We start from the raw sequence: 15,407 nt of genomic DNA on the forward strand, positions 1-15,407 counted from the left end.
GCTTCTACTTGGGAGGCTGAGGGGAAGCACTGACCGGTATTTTCATGCAGTCTTTTATTTCAGTGCAAGGGAAGAAGACCATCAACGGGCTGAAAGAAAACAAAACTAAAAAAGAAGAATGGGCACAAACTTTAGCAGTCGCCAAATCAAATCAAATATTTGGTCAAGAAGAAGAAAGAAAAAAAAAAAAAAAAAAAATTGTTTTGAAAGAAAGAAAATTGGGCATTTAAGGCCTAAAATCAAGCGATCACATTAAAGTGCAAAGCATTTGTTATACTCAAAAACAGCAAGGCCAGATTAGATTTAGCCAGAAAACTTCTAAAAGAGCAAACACTTTTGGATGGAAAAAAAAACCCAAAACAAAAAAAGTCTGAAATGAAACCAACTTGCACCAGAATGATGGGAAGAGAAACAGGTGGAGACAGTGTTATGGCAATGACATGAATGGCTCCCAGTGGAACCGGGTCACCAGCGGTTATTAATAATGTGACTGCTGACAGAAGTAGCAGGATGAATTCTGTAGCATACAGGGCTCCACTCTTTGCTCAGAACACAGCACAGTATACTTTGTGCAATGACTCAAAAGTAAAAAGACCCACAAACATGGGTCAACTGAAGGTGGCTGTAATAAAAGGCCTCTCAAGGCATGACACATTATTTGGTAATGCCCATGGGTTCTAGACTTCAGGCAGAAGTCTCCCCCGATCCACCCCTTTTTCCCCTTGATTGCCTTGTATTTAAAAAAAAAAAAAAAAAGTCTCAATCCCCATGAGATGGTACCAAAAAGGAAAAAGAACAACAAAGGACTGTTTAAGCATTTCACATCTTTTATTTCTGCATTTCATTTCTTCAACAATTTAATTGCACCCAGATCTACAATATTTCGAAAACGTGCACAAAAACGTGAGTTTCTTCATCCTGCAAAGAATAATAAAAAATAAAATCTGACCCAGGCAAAAAAGATAGCAGGAAACTAGTGTTAATTCTATAATTCTCCTTCTAATTAATCATAATTTAATACCTCAGCATAATATACTTAAAGACCAATATGTCTTGTAGTTTTGCCCCTTGCAGCATTCCCCCTCCCTGCAGTTAAAAAAAATATTTCTCTATTTAAAACAAACATTTCAATGTTATTATCATCACCACCATGGTCTTAGTAATTTAAGAGAAAAGAATATATTTTCCTCTTATTTAAGCCCACTCCTCATAACCAAAGCCCACCCACCCTTATCAGAATCCAATACACAACAATGCTCAAAATCCCAGGGCCTGCACTACGAAGCAGGTTCAGCATACCTACGATGCCTTCTTACTGTCCGACTATAACCGACATCATGCCACGATATCAATGTGGTAAGTCAAAGCTTTTTCTGAATATAGCAATGAGCCACAAAATTCTTAACTATAATCCCCAAACAAATAAGTAAGTTTCTGCAGCCAAAGCCGGTAAAAGCTTTGTGTAAATGAGTAAGATAGGCTCATTAATATCACTGCCCTATCATTAAGGCACGAGTAGATCTATCATTACAAATGTGTATTCCAATAAACTGATGTGTTCCTCAGACGTCATCTTATGGCAAATGAGACATTTTAGCATTTTTGTTTCAAGCTGCAAACCTGGTGGCATTAAAAAGCCTTGGAAGCATGTAAAGCACAAACAGAAAAACATAATTCAAACCTGTATGTGCGCTGTACTCGTCAGAAAACGCTACTGAGGTTAGACCGTCTCAGAACAACCCTTACCTCATAAGATCCAGTCTACCCAAAGGTATCTTCTAAAACCAGTTAATTACACAAAACCGATTGACCAGTTGATGCTTTTATATATGCTGATCTGTTACCTCATGCATGTGTGTGTGGTCCAAGTTATCACTGCAATGTGTCCCATTAAGGAACTGAACGACTGTGTAACCTTCAGATCCCAAGATTACCTGGCGTTATGACGCCAACCACAAATCCCGCTTCGTAGTGCAGGCCTCTGGTTCAAGAAATAAAACGGATGGAAATACAGGAATGACACAAAATAATTACTCAGCAAATTAGAGGTGAGACATGATGTAGCTTTAAAAAAAAAAAAAAAAAAAAAAAAAATTCTCATCTGAACCCGCACTAGACAAGGGGTAAATTACCTTCGGACTAAAAGGTTTTCCCTGCATACACCTTCAGCTGAAGATCACTTAGACCCAGTGAGACCCGTTAAACCCACAATGCCTCATTCAGGAAGTACAGCCTCAAACAGAAGATGGCAAATACCAACAAATTCTACTCATTCGAGGAGCTGTGTATTAAATAAAAATAAATAGATATTTAAAAGGAAGGGAAAGAACAGTCCATCTATAATGTTATTGTGTGTTTTTTTTTTCTTCATTTTTACATTTTCTAAGAAAAATCTGACATAAGAAAAACATTATTTATGCCTTTTCAGATTTTTCTAAAATTTTACCTACAGTATATCAAGAAGATCATACAGATATACAGCAAAATAAGAGGGAAAAATACAACAGAAGGAGTCCTTAAAAACTATATGCAAAGGGAATTTAAAAACATAATAAATAAATAAAATACCAATATCATGATAATGGTGTAATTACAACTGAGTAGGTGTCTAACCAAAGCAGAGGAGAAAACAGTGAGTTTATAGTACTTGGTTTTTGCATTAAGTTCAATAAGGGACCTCTTGGTAAAAAGTAGGGGGGAGGGGTTACGTTAGGTGCTGATGAAGATCTCCATGTCAGTTGGCTGCGAGTCCAGTAGCTTCAGATGACAGCCTGAGCAGAAAACAGAAAAATCCAACACTGTTTAAAAACAAACAAGTTAGATTATCAGTAACACATGTTGCTGTATTTGAAAACTAATAAAATAAAAAATAAAAAAAGTCTCAGACTTGTGGACAATCTGAGTGAGTGAAGATGGGCGATTTCTGCTATCGTTTTACACAAGGTCTTTTGACTGGCAGTTTGAGTTAAGCAGGATGAGATTTTTTCCACAGAATACACTTGATTATCAAACTGCCCATCTATCAGGAAATCAACACCTGCTTCCAGCAAACTGATGTGCTATATGCCCTGATAATGAACTGTGTGACCCCACTTCTTGCTTTAAAAATCACCCTGCATCTGTACAGAAGAATTCAAATACACTGCTGCTGGAGAATTGGGGGTGCGAAAAATGATTTTAGTTTAACCAATTACAGCAGGATAATTGGACCGTTATTGGCTGATAAACTGAGGTAAACTATGTTATGTCACAATGTTCTTTGAAAACATAATAAACAGGAGCCACACTGGCTGCAAATAAAATGTTGGTCAGGCAAAAGCGAATCCATCAATAACTGTGTGGTAGTGATGGCAGTGATCAACCCAACTCTGCTACAGATTTTGTTTGTTTGTACATTTTAGACTACATACACTTATATCTCATTGGTTTGTGCTAGGGCTGGGCGATATGACCCAAAATTCATATCTCGATATTTTTTAGCTGGGTGGCGATATAAGATCTATATCTCGATATTTTTTTAAAGCCATAAGTTAAGAACAAAAAGAGAGTTCTTAGTCACACTGTGTCCCAGATGTCACACAGGCATTTTTATTTACATACAGCATAGATTTACATGAAGAAATTATTCAAAAATAAATTATCAGCATTTATTAAATAATCATGCTCCATAAATAAAAGAAAACAATGTTTTTGTGCATAACAAAAAGCTCATAATTGTGCGGTCAAAATGTAAACTAACAGACGCTGAGCATAATAACAAAGACAGATTTCACAGCTGCTCTGTTCCCAACTTCTACTGCGTGACTAACAGCCTTGAGTTTGAAATCCTCTTTGTAACTATGTCTCTTAACAGGTGCCATTTATGGCCCTTATACACACACACACAATATGGTAATATTACGTTGAAGCACAGTACGTATCACTCCGCGAGGCTCCAGACTACGGTAGCCGTATTGCTCCGACAATCCATCAAGCGCTGCAGCTCCGTAGCTTACCAAAGTCGTACTAAAACATTTTTTGACAGATTGCTGAGCGCCGTGTACCACAAAATCGGTTCGCAGTCAGTAAGCACAACCAGAATTCATACATAAGGCGCGCTGTCAACTTTTGAGAAAATGAAAGGATTTTAGGCCGTGCAGCCCCTGTGGGCTGCATGTCGTTAGCGTGGTTAGCTCGCTAACACGTTGACGCCGTCCAGCCCCACAACTCGCTAACGGAGATTTGCCGTGTCCATCTTGTCGCTGCCTGCAGGTGAAGCTATGGTGGAGGAGGGGGAGTTGTGTTCAGTGAAGGAGAGGCGAGGCCGAGTAACGTTGCGTAGAGACAAAAGTGGACGAAAGAGAGGCAAACTTGTGGCTCCATAAGTATAATTATAACGTAACATAGACTATATCGATATAAAGGATATTGTCACATCTTATATCTCGTATGAAAATATATCGATATTTTTTAAAAACTCGATATATCGCCCAGCCCTAGTTTGTGCACATAATGGACAAACAGCTGTTCGAATGGTAAAATCCTGTGTTTTTGGCCCGTTCTGTCAGCCCTAGATTCTAGTGGGACAGTGTCACAGCTGGAAGAGGGGGTAATGAAATTATTACGAGAGCTGTAGTAATGAAGTGACTGTTAAAAACTGCCAGTAGTCCAATTCTAATAAATCTTCGGTAACCTAATTAAACAAGAAGCGCTCCTCGTCTTTCCTCTTATGTGAGGAATCCATTGCTTCTGATTGATACTAGTTGGTCAAGTGGACAAATGGTAGGAAAACTCAATCTCTATTAATGCGTTTCAAAACTGACCAGCTGCACAATGTCAGAATTTAAAAACAGACAGCGAGAGAGCGCCATCTTCTTTCCATTTTGCTCTAGCCTTTGGCTATTTTCTTACCGGGCATTGATCAGGTACTCAGCCAGGCTGATACTGGCGTGGGAGCCAGTAATGGTGACCTGTCTGTCAGTTGAGCCCTCCACAGGGTTGGCAATCTTGATCTGAGCCCCTGACATCTGACGGATCTCATTGATCTTTGCGCCCTGACGGCCAATGATGCAGCCAATGAGCTGGGGAAGAAGAATTACATGACACTATGTCAATACTTTCACTGCAATAAAATAAATAAAAAGGTTGCCAATTCAAACAAAATGAGCTACTCAGAAAATCAGCAAGTTTCTCTGTTAAGAAAATTTTTTTAAGTCACATTAATTTTGACTTACATCGTTTGGAATGGTCAGCTCATGAGAGCCAGTTTGTGCAGAGGCATCCATCCCAGCTGAAAGAACACAAGAGTGAGTTGATTGCATGGATTAACAGAAACAGACAGCAATCAAATTCCTCCTCACAGGAAGTACACCTACCCTGGAAGCCCTGGTTGCTGTGTGCAATGGGGAAGGGGCTCTGCTGCATGGCCAGCTGGTGAAGTTTGGTGAGCTGTTGAAACAAAAAAAAGAAAGATGCGTAGAGCACAGACAGACAAGGATGTGTTAAGAAACACTGAAAATAAACTTTAAGACTGAAATGTTCTTTCCCTTGTGTAAGTGGTGGTTGTGATAATGAGTGGAAATCATGAAATTGTGAAATGAAAAATGGGATCAATGATTTTGCTTTAAGATATTTATGTTAGGATTTGAATCAATAATCTTTGGAACTGTTAAATGGATGTGCATCTCAAGCAGTGGTGGCTGTGGGAAGGGCAGCAGGGGAAAAAAAAAAAAAAAAAAAGTCAAGAGGGATGAAATAAAAAGGTGGTATGGCTTCCCCGGACCGAAGTTGCAAATATATTGGATCACTTACAGAGGGCCCTTCACTTACATCAGGCTGTGGAATGGCGTGCTGCCCTTGGACAGCGTAAGCCTGCAAGGAGAGAATAGCACTTAGGAGGGTGTGGCAGTGTGACATGGTGCACTCCAATATCCATCAGTCCTCTGTCCTTGCTACAAGGAGCAATGCCAGGCATGCTACTAGAATAGCATTTCCATAACTAAACTCTGTTAAAATAAAAGTGTTAAGAAGAAGAAGACGAAGAAGAAGAAAAAGAAGAAAAAGAAGAAGAAGAAGAAGAAAAGAAAAAAAAAGTACTTTTATTACTTTACCTGACCACCTGCAAAGATGACAGGAGACCCTGAGGGTTTGGGTCTGTATGGGATGGTCACTCCTTTTGGTGGAGACTAGAAAAACAGAAATATTCACCTTTAACTATCAATAACTACGTAAAGTATCAGTGTCCAGAGCCCATTTACAAAATCATAAAAATCAGGATTACATTAAACAATGTTTGTACCTCAAGCATGACAATGCAGATCTGCTTGACACACTCAATAATGGACTGTGGAGTCCCTGCAACGGTGATGGCACGCTCTGTTGAGTTGGGTAACATGTCCCCTGCTACTTGTACCTGAGCTCCTGCAGACTACAAAGTCACAGCAAGAATTACAACACCGATCAGGGGGAAAAAACAACAAACAAACAAAACCCACAACAGGATCTGAAATTCATACAAGACTAAAATACAGCAGACAAACCTCTCTGATTTCTTTGATCTTGCAGCCACCTTTACCAATGAGTGAGCCGCACTGGCTGGCGGGTACAACGAGGCGCATGGTGACTGGTGGTTTGCTGGTGGCCGTACTGTTAGTCATCGAAGTGCTGATGTCCTGTAGGGGAAGCGGATACAACAGGAGGCTTTAGAAAGTGGCACGTGTATAGCCGCTACGTCTTTAATGTAAGATACAACAAACAATTCTAACCTCCTCCAGTTTCTCTATGATCATGGAAAAGGCTTTAAAGATGGAGGTGGTAGGTCCCGCGAGAGTTATGATCCTCTCTGGGCAGTTCCCCTCTGAGATGTTGATACGTGCACCACTCTGCAAAGAGACAGGAAAAAACAAAAACAAAAATTGAATCAGTTGCCTTGTTGTCATATGATGCATGAGTCACAGTAAATGTTGACATGTTCTTTCCTGATTGTTAGAAAAAGACAGACTTACCTCCTCTCTCATCTTTTTAACAGACTCGCCTTTCTGTAGATAAAGAACACAAAACAATATTTACAAAACACACCAAGGGACATGCCACAGTTAGCATCGTTCTGGCAGTAAAACCAGCTTACCTTGCCAATAATGCTTCCAACCTCCTACAGAAGATGACAACAAAAGTTTGTGTTAAAACAATACTTTGCGGTTTTCTTTTTTTACTACAGCTAGATTAATTTTAAGGAATGAATGCAGACTTTAAGCTCCTTATAGAATCTAAACCTTATATCAGCGCTGGAATGTTGGGGTTCTTGCACGCCTGAATCACATGCAAGCCTTTACAGCCATATAAATAGTTACAATAATCCCAAAAACCTGTGCTGACCTACTTTTTCACCCAACACACCAAAAACTGATCTGCAATCAATAAGGGGTTTGATAACAGCTTTTGATATCTTTTCAGTCTATCCATAGTTGCATGCAGTCACACTCACCTTCCCATGCATGAGAAGCCTGATGGTTAAGGTGACATTAAGTCCTCCTTCAACCAAACTGGAGTCCATTGCTGCAGCTGAATCCAACACACACTCGCACGCGCTCTCAACACTGGCCAACAAAGTGAGTCTTTGGTCACTGGCTGAACGTCTGCAACAGAGTGGAAAAATTAACAGTCAGAGACAAGCGTAGTTGGTGGAAAGTGTGAGGCCATCTGCTGTCAATGCAAATCAGTGAAGTGATGCGGGCAGTGCACATCTTGTAGACTTTAACGCCGTTTTCCAGCCACGTCGAAAGAAAGAGACGTTTCAGTTCGGTAATTGACATTAGACTGGCCCGAGTCCACTCATTCACTGTGCACAATGACCCACTGTCTCTCGGCGGTCGTGTCTATTTTCTGGCATTCTACAGCGGTGGCGACATCTCTTTAACTCTTGTAGTCAACACAAGCTGCTCAAAACAATCATTTAAAAATCACCGTAGCTTTAAATTAACTTCACAACCAAGCTAGCAAGAGAAAGCTAAAAGCGTGACGTTATGGCATCAAATCCTGTTTGAAATGAGCATCCCAGCTAGTCACGCAAACGAGGGTAAGAGGAAGTTAGCTGCACCAAAACATTTTCCACTCAAAACACTCGCTTTTAGCTACTTGTACAGATTGAGTGCTAGCAGATTTAACCATTCTATCTTAAAAAAATATATAGCATTTCGAAGCTAACTCCTGCTCCACCATCAAGCTAAAAATACAAATCAGTGATTTTCCATCCAGCACGCTAGCGTTAGCATCCAGCAACTAGTCGGATCCCGCGGCCTACAAACCGCACTGAGTTATCCCTGTCCTTCACTCCTAGGGGAAAAACACACATATACACAAAGCTGGAAGACTTACCGGAACCGTCCCTGGAAGTGTGTTCAGGGGGTGGGTAGGGTGGCAAGGGTAGAAGGGGAGAGGTTCGGGAGGGAGTTTTAAAAGGATCTGGGGAAGAGGGAAGCGACGCCGCTTTTCGATCGGACTCCACTCTCCTCCTCTGCTTCGCACAAAAGACAAAACGCGTTCAACTCTGACCCCTTTAATGCCCCGCCCCCTCAACTAGGTCAGCCCCGCCCATTGACGTGATATTCACTCCGTACAGTACAAAACAAAAATATAACTAAATAAAACTAAAAAAGCAAAAAATTCTTTTATACTACATATTTTTCCCAAACGCAACAAATACCATTTATTTATTTATTTATTTGTATACATTCACAATGTGTACATTTCTCATTCACAAATAAGTTCATATTGTTTCTGCCAAAATATCTATAAATTAATAACCAAAAGCAAAAATAATACTGAAAAAAACATAAATAAAAACTAAAAACTGTAGTAGTAGAAGATACTGGTAATATCTTTGCTAATATGGTAATTACTGGTAATTTATTTATCCCATATTTGGTAATTTCCCTTGTCACAGAGGTTGAAATACTACTAGTCCTACTAAATGTAATAATGACAACAATATAGGATTCATTTTCTCCTTCCTCTTTGCTTCGTCTCTCCCTTTAGTGAGATCGCCACAGTTGATCATCTCCTGCAACCTTATCCCTATCCCTAACATCCTCCTCTGTCACACCAACTGTCAAATGAAACCATATTAACCAGGTAATTTAACCACATACTTATTTGCAATCCCTGGTTGTCATTCTTAGTAAGGAATTTGACCACTACTGTACTTGTTGAAACTTCGTCAGAATGCTGTAGGACTGATTCTCAAAGTCTCTCTTCTGAAGGTGTGAACAACATTCTTCCACAAAATATTTTAGTGTTTGGGATTTTGATGATCAAGGCAGAGAGCTATGGGAGATCCAAAATCTCCAACAGGGATTCAGCTGGACTGAGAAATTGTGAGTTTGAAGGCCACATCACATGATTACATAGTTTTTTTTTATCTTTATTGATCTGCGCAGTGATATAAATGGCAAATATTTCCTTTACAGAAGAGGTTACTGTGGCATGTTTACATCGCAGCTCATTTTCATCAAATCTGATGAAAAAAAATAACCAAACCAGAGGAAAAGGTGATGTCTAACCCAGGGGTGGGCAACTCCAGGCCTCGAGGGCCGGTGTCCCTGCAGGTTTTAGATGTGTCCTTGAACCAACACAGCTGATTTAAATGGCTAAATTAGCTCCTCAACATGCCCTGAAGTTCTCCAGAGGCCTGGTAACGAACTAATCATGTGATTCAGGTGTGTTGACCCAAGGTGAGATCTAAAACCTGCAGGACACCGGCCCTTGAGGCCTGGAATTGCCCAAACCCTGGTCTAACCCAATTACGCAGGTGTGTGAGTTATTAAAAAAAGAATCTCCCCAATCAGAGCTTTTAGAAATAGGGAAACTAGCCACAGATGGCAGAACTATATTTTGAATTATGTACCTTCAGTATTGATGTACTAATTTCTAGCATCTTCAACTCTGCCACCTGCAGCTTGGCCCCCTGTCTTTTTGTCAGCACCACCATTTCCAACGATACAGTACCATCCTGTAAACTCTTGCTGCTATCATCCCTGAATCTTGTCTTCACCGGCTCCACCCGCTCTCTTCTGCACCTCTCATGTGCACTGTGCATTGTTTTGGACAGAACACCCCAGATATTTAAACTCATCGGCCTACTATCTAACCTGCACCTGTCTCCCTCTCATTCACATAAATATTTTCTGTATTGCGTCTGCTGGCCTTCATTTGTCTTTATTGGCTCAGTTGAGGCAGATGTTGTCAACGCCTGGCCAGTGCAAACTAACTGTAATGTGTGTATTCTAAATAGTGACTTATGGAGACAGACCCACGGGAGGTTTTGAAAGACTCTTCGCAGTTGTCTGTAAATCCAACAGATGGCACAATAACACTGTGAACGTAGCTGGTGGCCGTTCTCTTCAAAGTCCTGCATCCATTCTGCCATTGCTCAAAAAATACTCATTCATAGCTCGATGAGTTGACCGAAGTGTCGTGACTGTACCACCTAAAAACGAGAAGCACTAAAATTAGCCATGTGAAAAAGGCATTTTGCCCAGTTAGAGATATAAAATGAGCAAAATTCCTTTGCAAAATGAGTCAGCACTCTAAATTTAAAAGAGGAGCTAGAAACTGCATGTTTTAGTTGCTGAATTATAAACATATCAACTAATAATTTATATTACTGCAGTGAATGTCTCACTACTTGACTCCAGCTGCAGTATTTCTATAAATTTCTTATTATGAAGAGAAGACTGCTAATAAATAGTGTGATTTGTATTTGCTGTGACAGATCATTAAGTGTCTTTAACAATCTGGGAATATATATGTATTCTTCGGCGTATCAGTCTGGTGTTTATATATATCTATCCTTTTACCTCTGATGATGTTTGAAAACCTGTCACAGTGGATTTGGCTGATACACCGCATATTTTCTTTTTCTGTTGTCATGCATACATAAGCAGAACAAATAAAAACCAAAACGTCATGAAATGTGAAGACTTGAAAGCCTGACCTCTTGACCTGAAAATAATGAACCCCAGTCATTCATATATTTTTTTTTCTATACGCAGAATATGATTGATGACTTTCTGCTTCACGATGGATTGCCTTGTTTTCTGCAAGTCTGTTATTTGGTTGAGATGATTGATGGGATAAACAAGCTTCTTAATTGTCTGCTAGTGTTTGTTTTGAATTAAAAAGAATACAATCAAAGGCACTGCTGTACAGTTAAATCCTCGCAGTTGTGATTCTTATTAAAGCAGAGTGCTATATATGGCCGGAAAGCAAAAGAGATAGATACAATGGAACAGTATAACCCTATAACCATGTGTTCATGGTCTGGTTGACAGAGTATTCTGCCTGAACTCACTCACCACATGTTCATTAATCTGGTGCACATCAGAGCACCCACAATACAATTAGTCAATGGACAGAATAGCCCGCTATTGTCTGTAACCAACTTTCTATTCTCCTCATTTGTAAATCTTTAATAAATCCAATTCTCTGATGTCCCACACAGTGTGGTTTACACCTTTGTGTTTACGTGCATGAGTCATGAATCATGTCTGGCTCAGTTTATTAGGTTCAAAATCGCTCTGCTGTCGATAGATTGCCCCCACGCTCGATGCAGTGGAGCTCTGCTACTCTAAAAAACAGTTTGTCTCAACGTTTCCTGTTTTTTTTTAAATTTCAAAAATGAATCCAGGCAGTAGATGTTTGCTCTCGCTTTAAGAAGCCATCTGTAGTGCTGTCTGAATGGTGGCAGGCTTACAAGGCTGGTGGTGTTTTTAAATTAGAACCATGGCTGACCAGATTTACTCCTATCCAGAGATTGCGACACGCTGGCTGCGAGTTAAACATCTGATGTAGGCAAAAACCCCTGCAGAACACATTAACACTGTTTGGCTTTTCCTAAAGGGAAGGTAAAGGGTAACTTAAAAACCCATTAAGTGAAAGACATAAAACAACTGTTTTTGTGTGAGGACAAAAATGTGTTTAATTAGTGTAAAAATGCCTGTCTCTTTGATCTGAAGCACAATCACTGAGAGCCGGATTATACAGAGGAGAGGAGGTGCGAGCTCTTCAGCCTTTCCAATCAGCACATGGTCTCCCTGGCCTTTCATGTGTGTCTCCCCCGTCGAACAATTGCTTACATAATCATCTGCTTACTTTAATCTCTGCATCTTTCCCACAGTTTGTGCTCTTTTACACTTCTCTCACTTTTCTCTGTGGTACCCCCATCAAATTCAGTGCATCCTCCCATTGTACACAGTGTGTCTCCTTCAGTGCTTTTATCTGACATGCCCACTGGCACTCTCACTCTCTTGTCCCTCTTCCCTCCACTGGTGAGTGTTCATTGATTATTGTACATGAATTGTATGATGAAATGCCACTCGCCCACCCGGCATCCTCTCGTCAGTGGCCCCTGACATCCCACTGCCTGCGAGCGATCCAGACTATCTTTGCCTTTGTGTTTAATGATCTGAATGTTAGATTACCTTTCTCTGATATTCATACCTGAATTAATCTTTTTTAAAATGGCGTGTGTTTTAGTGGTGTGGCATATGTCAGTAGTACGCCTTCGACTTTAGCAACTGCACATATGGAATGCCAGTGCAATCTTTTACGGAGGAAAGTGATCGTTTACAGTGATAAAAAGGGAGACTAAATCCAATTTATTCTCTTCAGCTGTAAATTGTCTGCACATATTAAAGCAAATTATCTGGATTACAGTGTGAAACCTGATGACACACTCAAAGCCAGAGAGGCGAGTATCCAATTAGTCACCTAATTAGCAAGTGAATGTTGTTGTTATAAAAATTAAAGGTCTTGAAAAGAGATGGAAAACAAAAACAGCGGAGACAAACCTGGCGTCTTTTGAATATGATACCATGATTTAACTGATAAAGCCAGGACACCTGTCTTTCCATTTTTGATTTGTGACATCTGACGCACACGGTGTGACTGTGTGATCAAGGCATTCATTTTTTGACAGAGCCGTAGGCGCGTTGTACAGATCTGTTAACTCACTAAACTGGAGATGCGGGGTTGCACAGTGGGGCTGAATTCTCTCTGCAGGGGTGTGAACGGATCCAAAAGCCTGAGCTTGTATGGTGACTGCAACGTCACTACCTTTCCACAGCCAAAGTTAGATGGCCCTGCAGGGTCACAGCAAGAGGTGACATGTGACCGTGTAAACTGTCCAGTCAGGAAACAGAAAGGATGTAGAACAGCTGTGACTTCCCACTTTTATTTTAAGACAATCTTCCGCAAATAGGTTGCCCCTGCTGAGACAAATAATTGGCGTGATATCTTGGGGGCACGAGCATGAGGAGCAGTCTGCATTTTAATGCCAATCCTCCACAGGAAGAGCCCAGCTATGCATGCCACTGGGCATGATCTGTGGACCCTGTACATTCAGGGAAACACATACTATTGAAACTTAAGACAGACTATGGCTTTTAGGTGAGTACAACAAAAACAAAAAGAATGACAAACAAATTTTTATGTGGTGAAATGTTTGTTGTTCTACTTTAAATGCATTTAAAATAAAATAAACAAAATGTGCAGATCAGTCAAAGATATTGTATTTTACTTCTTTATGCTTCTCCAGTTCATTTGTATCTTTTTGAGCATTAAGAGCACAGTTGTCTATGATGTCCCAGTTAATATAAAACTCTGATGGCTGCTAAAAACATAGATCTGACGCATGGACATCAGCTACCTTTGTTTTATTAGTAATGGGATTCAGACCTGTGGACTCCACTATAAAAGCTTTGCATGAGTCACAGTTCAAATAATAATAATTTTTCTCTTAAACTGGCCCTTGGTGATCCGCTGTCTGAAACAAGCCAGCACCCTCCACCAATTCAATTCAATTCAATTCAATTCAATTTCTACAGTGCCAAATGACAACAACTCAAGGCCCTTTATATTGTAAGGTAGACCCTATAACAATACAACAGGAGAAAATGCCAACAATGCCTTTGAGCAAGCACTTTGGTGACAAGGAAAAACTCCCTTTTAACAGGAGGACTCCAGCAGAACCACCCTAAGGGAGGGGCGGTTGTCTACCGCGACCGGTTGGGGTGAGGAGAGGAAGACAGAACAAAAGACATGCTGTGGAAGAGTTCCAGCGATTAATAATAATAATTAATAATTAATAAACCAATTCTGTTTACATTATACATGCTTCCCTTAGGCAGTATCATCATAAGACATAGTGTACATTTTCACTGCTATGCTGATGACACCCAGCTCTATCTATCCATGAAGCCAGATAACACACACCAATGAGTTAAACTGCAGGAATGTCTTAAAGACATAAAGACCTGGATGGCCGCTAACTTTCTGCTTCTTAATTCAGATAAAACTGAGGTTATTGTACTCGGCCCTGAAAATCTTAGAAATATGGTATCTAAGCAGATTCTGACTCTGGATGGCATTACCTTGGCCTCCAGTAACACTGTGAGGAATTGACCAGGATATCCTTCAATGCACATATTAAACAAATATGTAGGACTTCTTTCTTTCATTTGCGCAACATCTCGAAAATTAGAAATATCCTGTCTCAGAGTGACGCTGAAAAACTAGTTCATGCATTTATTACTTCTATGCTGGACTACTTTAATTTATTATTATCAGGAAGTCCTAAAACTCCATGAAAAGCCTTCAGTTAATCCAAAATGCTGCAGCACGAGTACTGGCAGGGACTAGAAAGAGAGAGCATATTTCTCCTGTATTGGCTTCCCTTCATTGGCTTCCTGTTAAATCCAGAATTGAATTCAAACTCCTGCTCCTCACATTCAAGGTCTTAAATAATCAGGCCCCATCTTATCTTAATGACCTTGTAGTACCATATCACCCTATTAGAGCACTTCGCTCTCGCACTGCAGGCTTACTTGTTGTTCCTAGAGTATTTAAAAGTAGAATGGGAGGCAGAGCCTTCAGTTTTCAGGCCCCTCTTCTGTGGAACCAGCTTCCAGTTTGGATTCGGGAGACAGACACTATCTCTACTTTTAAGATTAGGCTTAAAACTTTCCTTTTTGCTAAAGCATATAGTAAAGGCTGGACCAGGTGACCCTGAATCCTCCCTTAGTTATGCTGCAATAGACGTAGGCTGCCGGGGGATTCCCATGATGCATTGGGTTTTTCCTTTCCAGTCACCTTTTTCACACACTATGTGTTAATAGACCTCTCTGCATTGAATCATACTTGTTTTTAATCCCTGTCTCTCTTCCACAGCATGTCTTCTATCCTGTCTTCCTTCTCTCACCCCAACGGGTTGCAGCAGATGGCCCCGCCTCTCCCTGAGCCTGGTTCTGCTGGAGGTTTCTTCCTGTTAAAAGGGAGTTTTTCCTTCCCACTGTCGCCAAAGTGCTTGCTCATAGGGGGTCATTTGATTGTTGGTTTGTTCTCAAAGCACCTTGAGGTGACTGTTGTTGTGATTT

General features: G+C 40.4%; 1 protein-coding gene across 3 annotated transcripts; it reads right to left on the minus strand.

Annotated features, from left to right (window-relative positions):
* Window positions 1-807: 807 nt before the first annotated feature.
* On the minus strand, window positions 808-8,517 carry LOC120719239 (poly(rC)-binding protein 2-like). 3 transcript variants are annotated; one of them, XM_040008287.1, is made up of 13 exons: window positions 8,353-8,516; window positions 7,463-7,613; window positions 7,106-7,129; window positions 6,984-7,016; window positions 6,744-6,860; window positions 6,519-6,650; window positions 6,278-6,406; window positions 6,090-6,164; window positions 5,791-5,850; window positions 5,355-5,427; window positions 5,214-5,269; window positions 4,891-5,060; window positions 808-2,771 (listed from the first exon to the last, which is right to left on the minus strand). In XM_040008287.1, exons 2-13 carry the CDS (start codon window positions 7,529-7,531, stop codon window positions 2,735-2,737), a joined length of 975 nt encoding a protein of 324 aa, XP_039864221.1. In that variant the 5' UTR covers window positions 7,532-7,613; window positions 8,353-8,516; the 3' UTR covers window positions 808-2,734. The 3 variants fall into 3 exon arrangements, with proteins under 3 accessions (XP_039864221.1, XP_039864222.1, XP_039864223.1); XM_040008288.1 differs by having other exon boundaries at window positions 5,809-5,850; window positions 8,353-8,515; XM_040008289.1 differs by lacking the exon at window positions 808-2,771 and having other exon boundaries at window positions 4,887-5,060; window positions 8,353-8,517.
* Window positions 8,518-15,407: the final 6,890 nt, after the last annotated feature.

Source organism: Simochromis diagramma, unplaced genomic scaffold, assembly GCF_900408965.1.
Source record: "Simochromis diagramma unplaced genomic scaffold, fSimDia1.1 OVJJ01000545.1, whole genome shotgun sequence".
NCBI lineage: Eukaryota > Metazoa > Chordata > Actinopteri > Cichliformes > Cichlidae > Simochromis > Simochromis diagramma.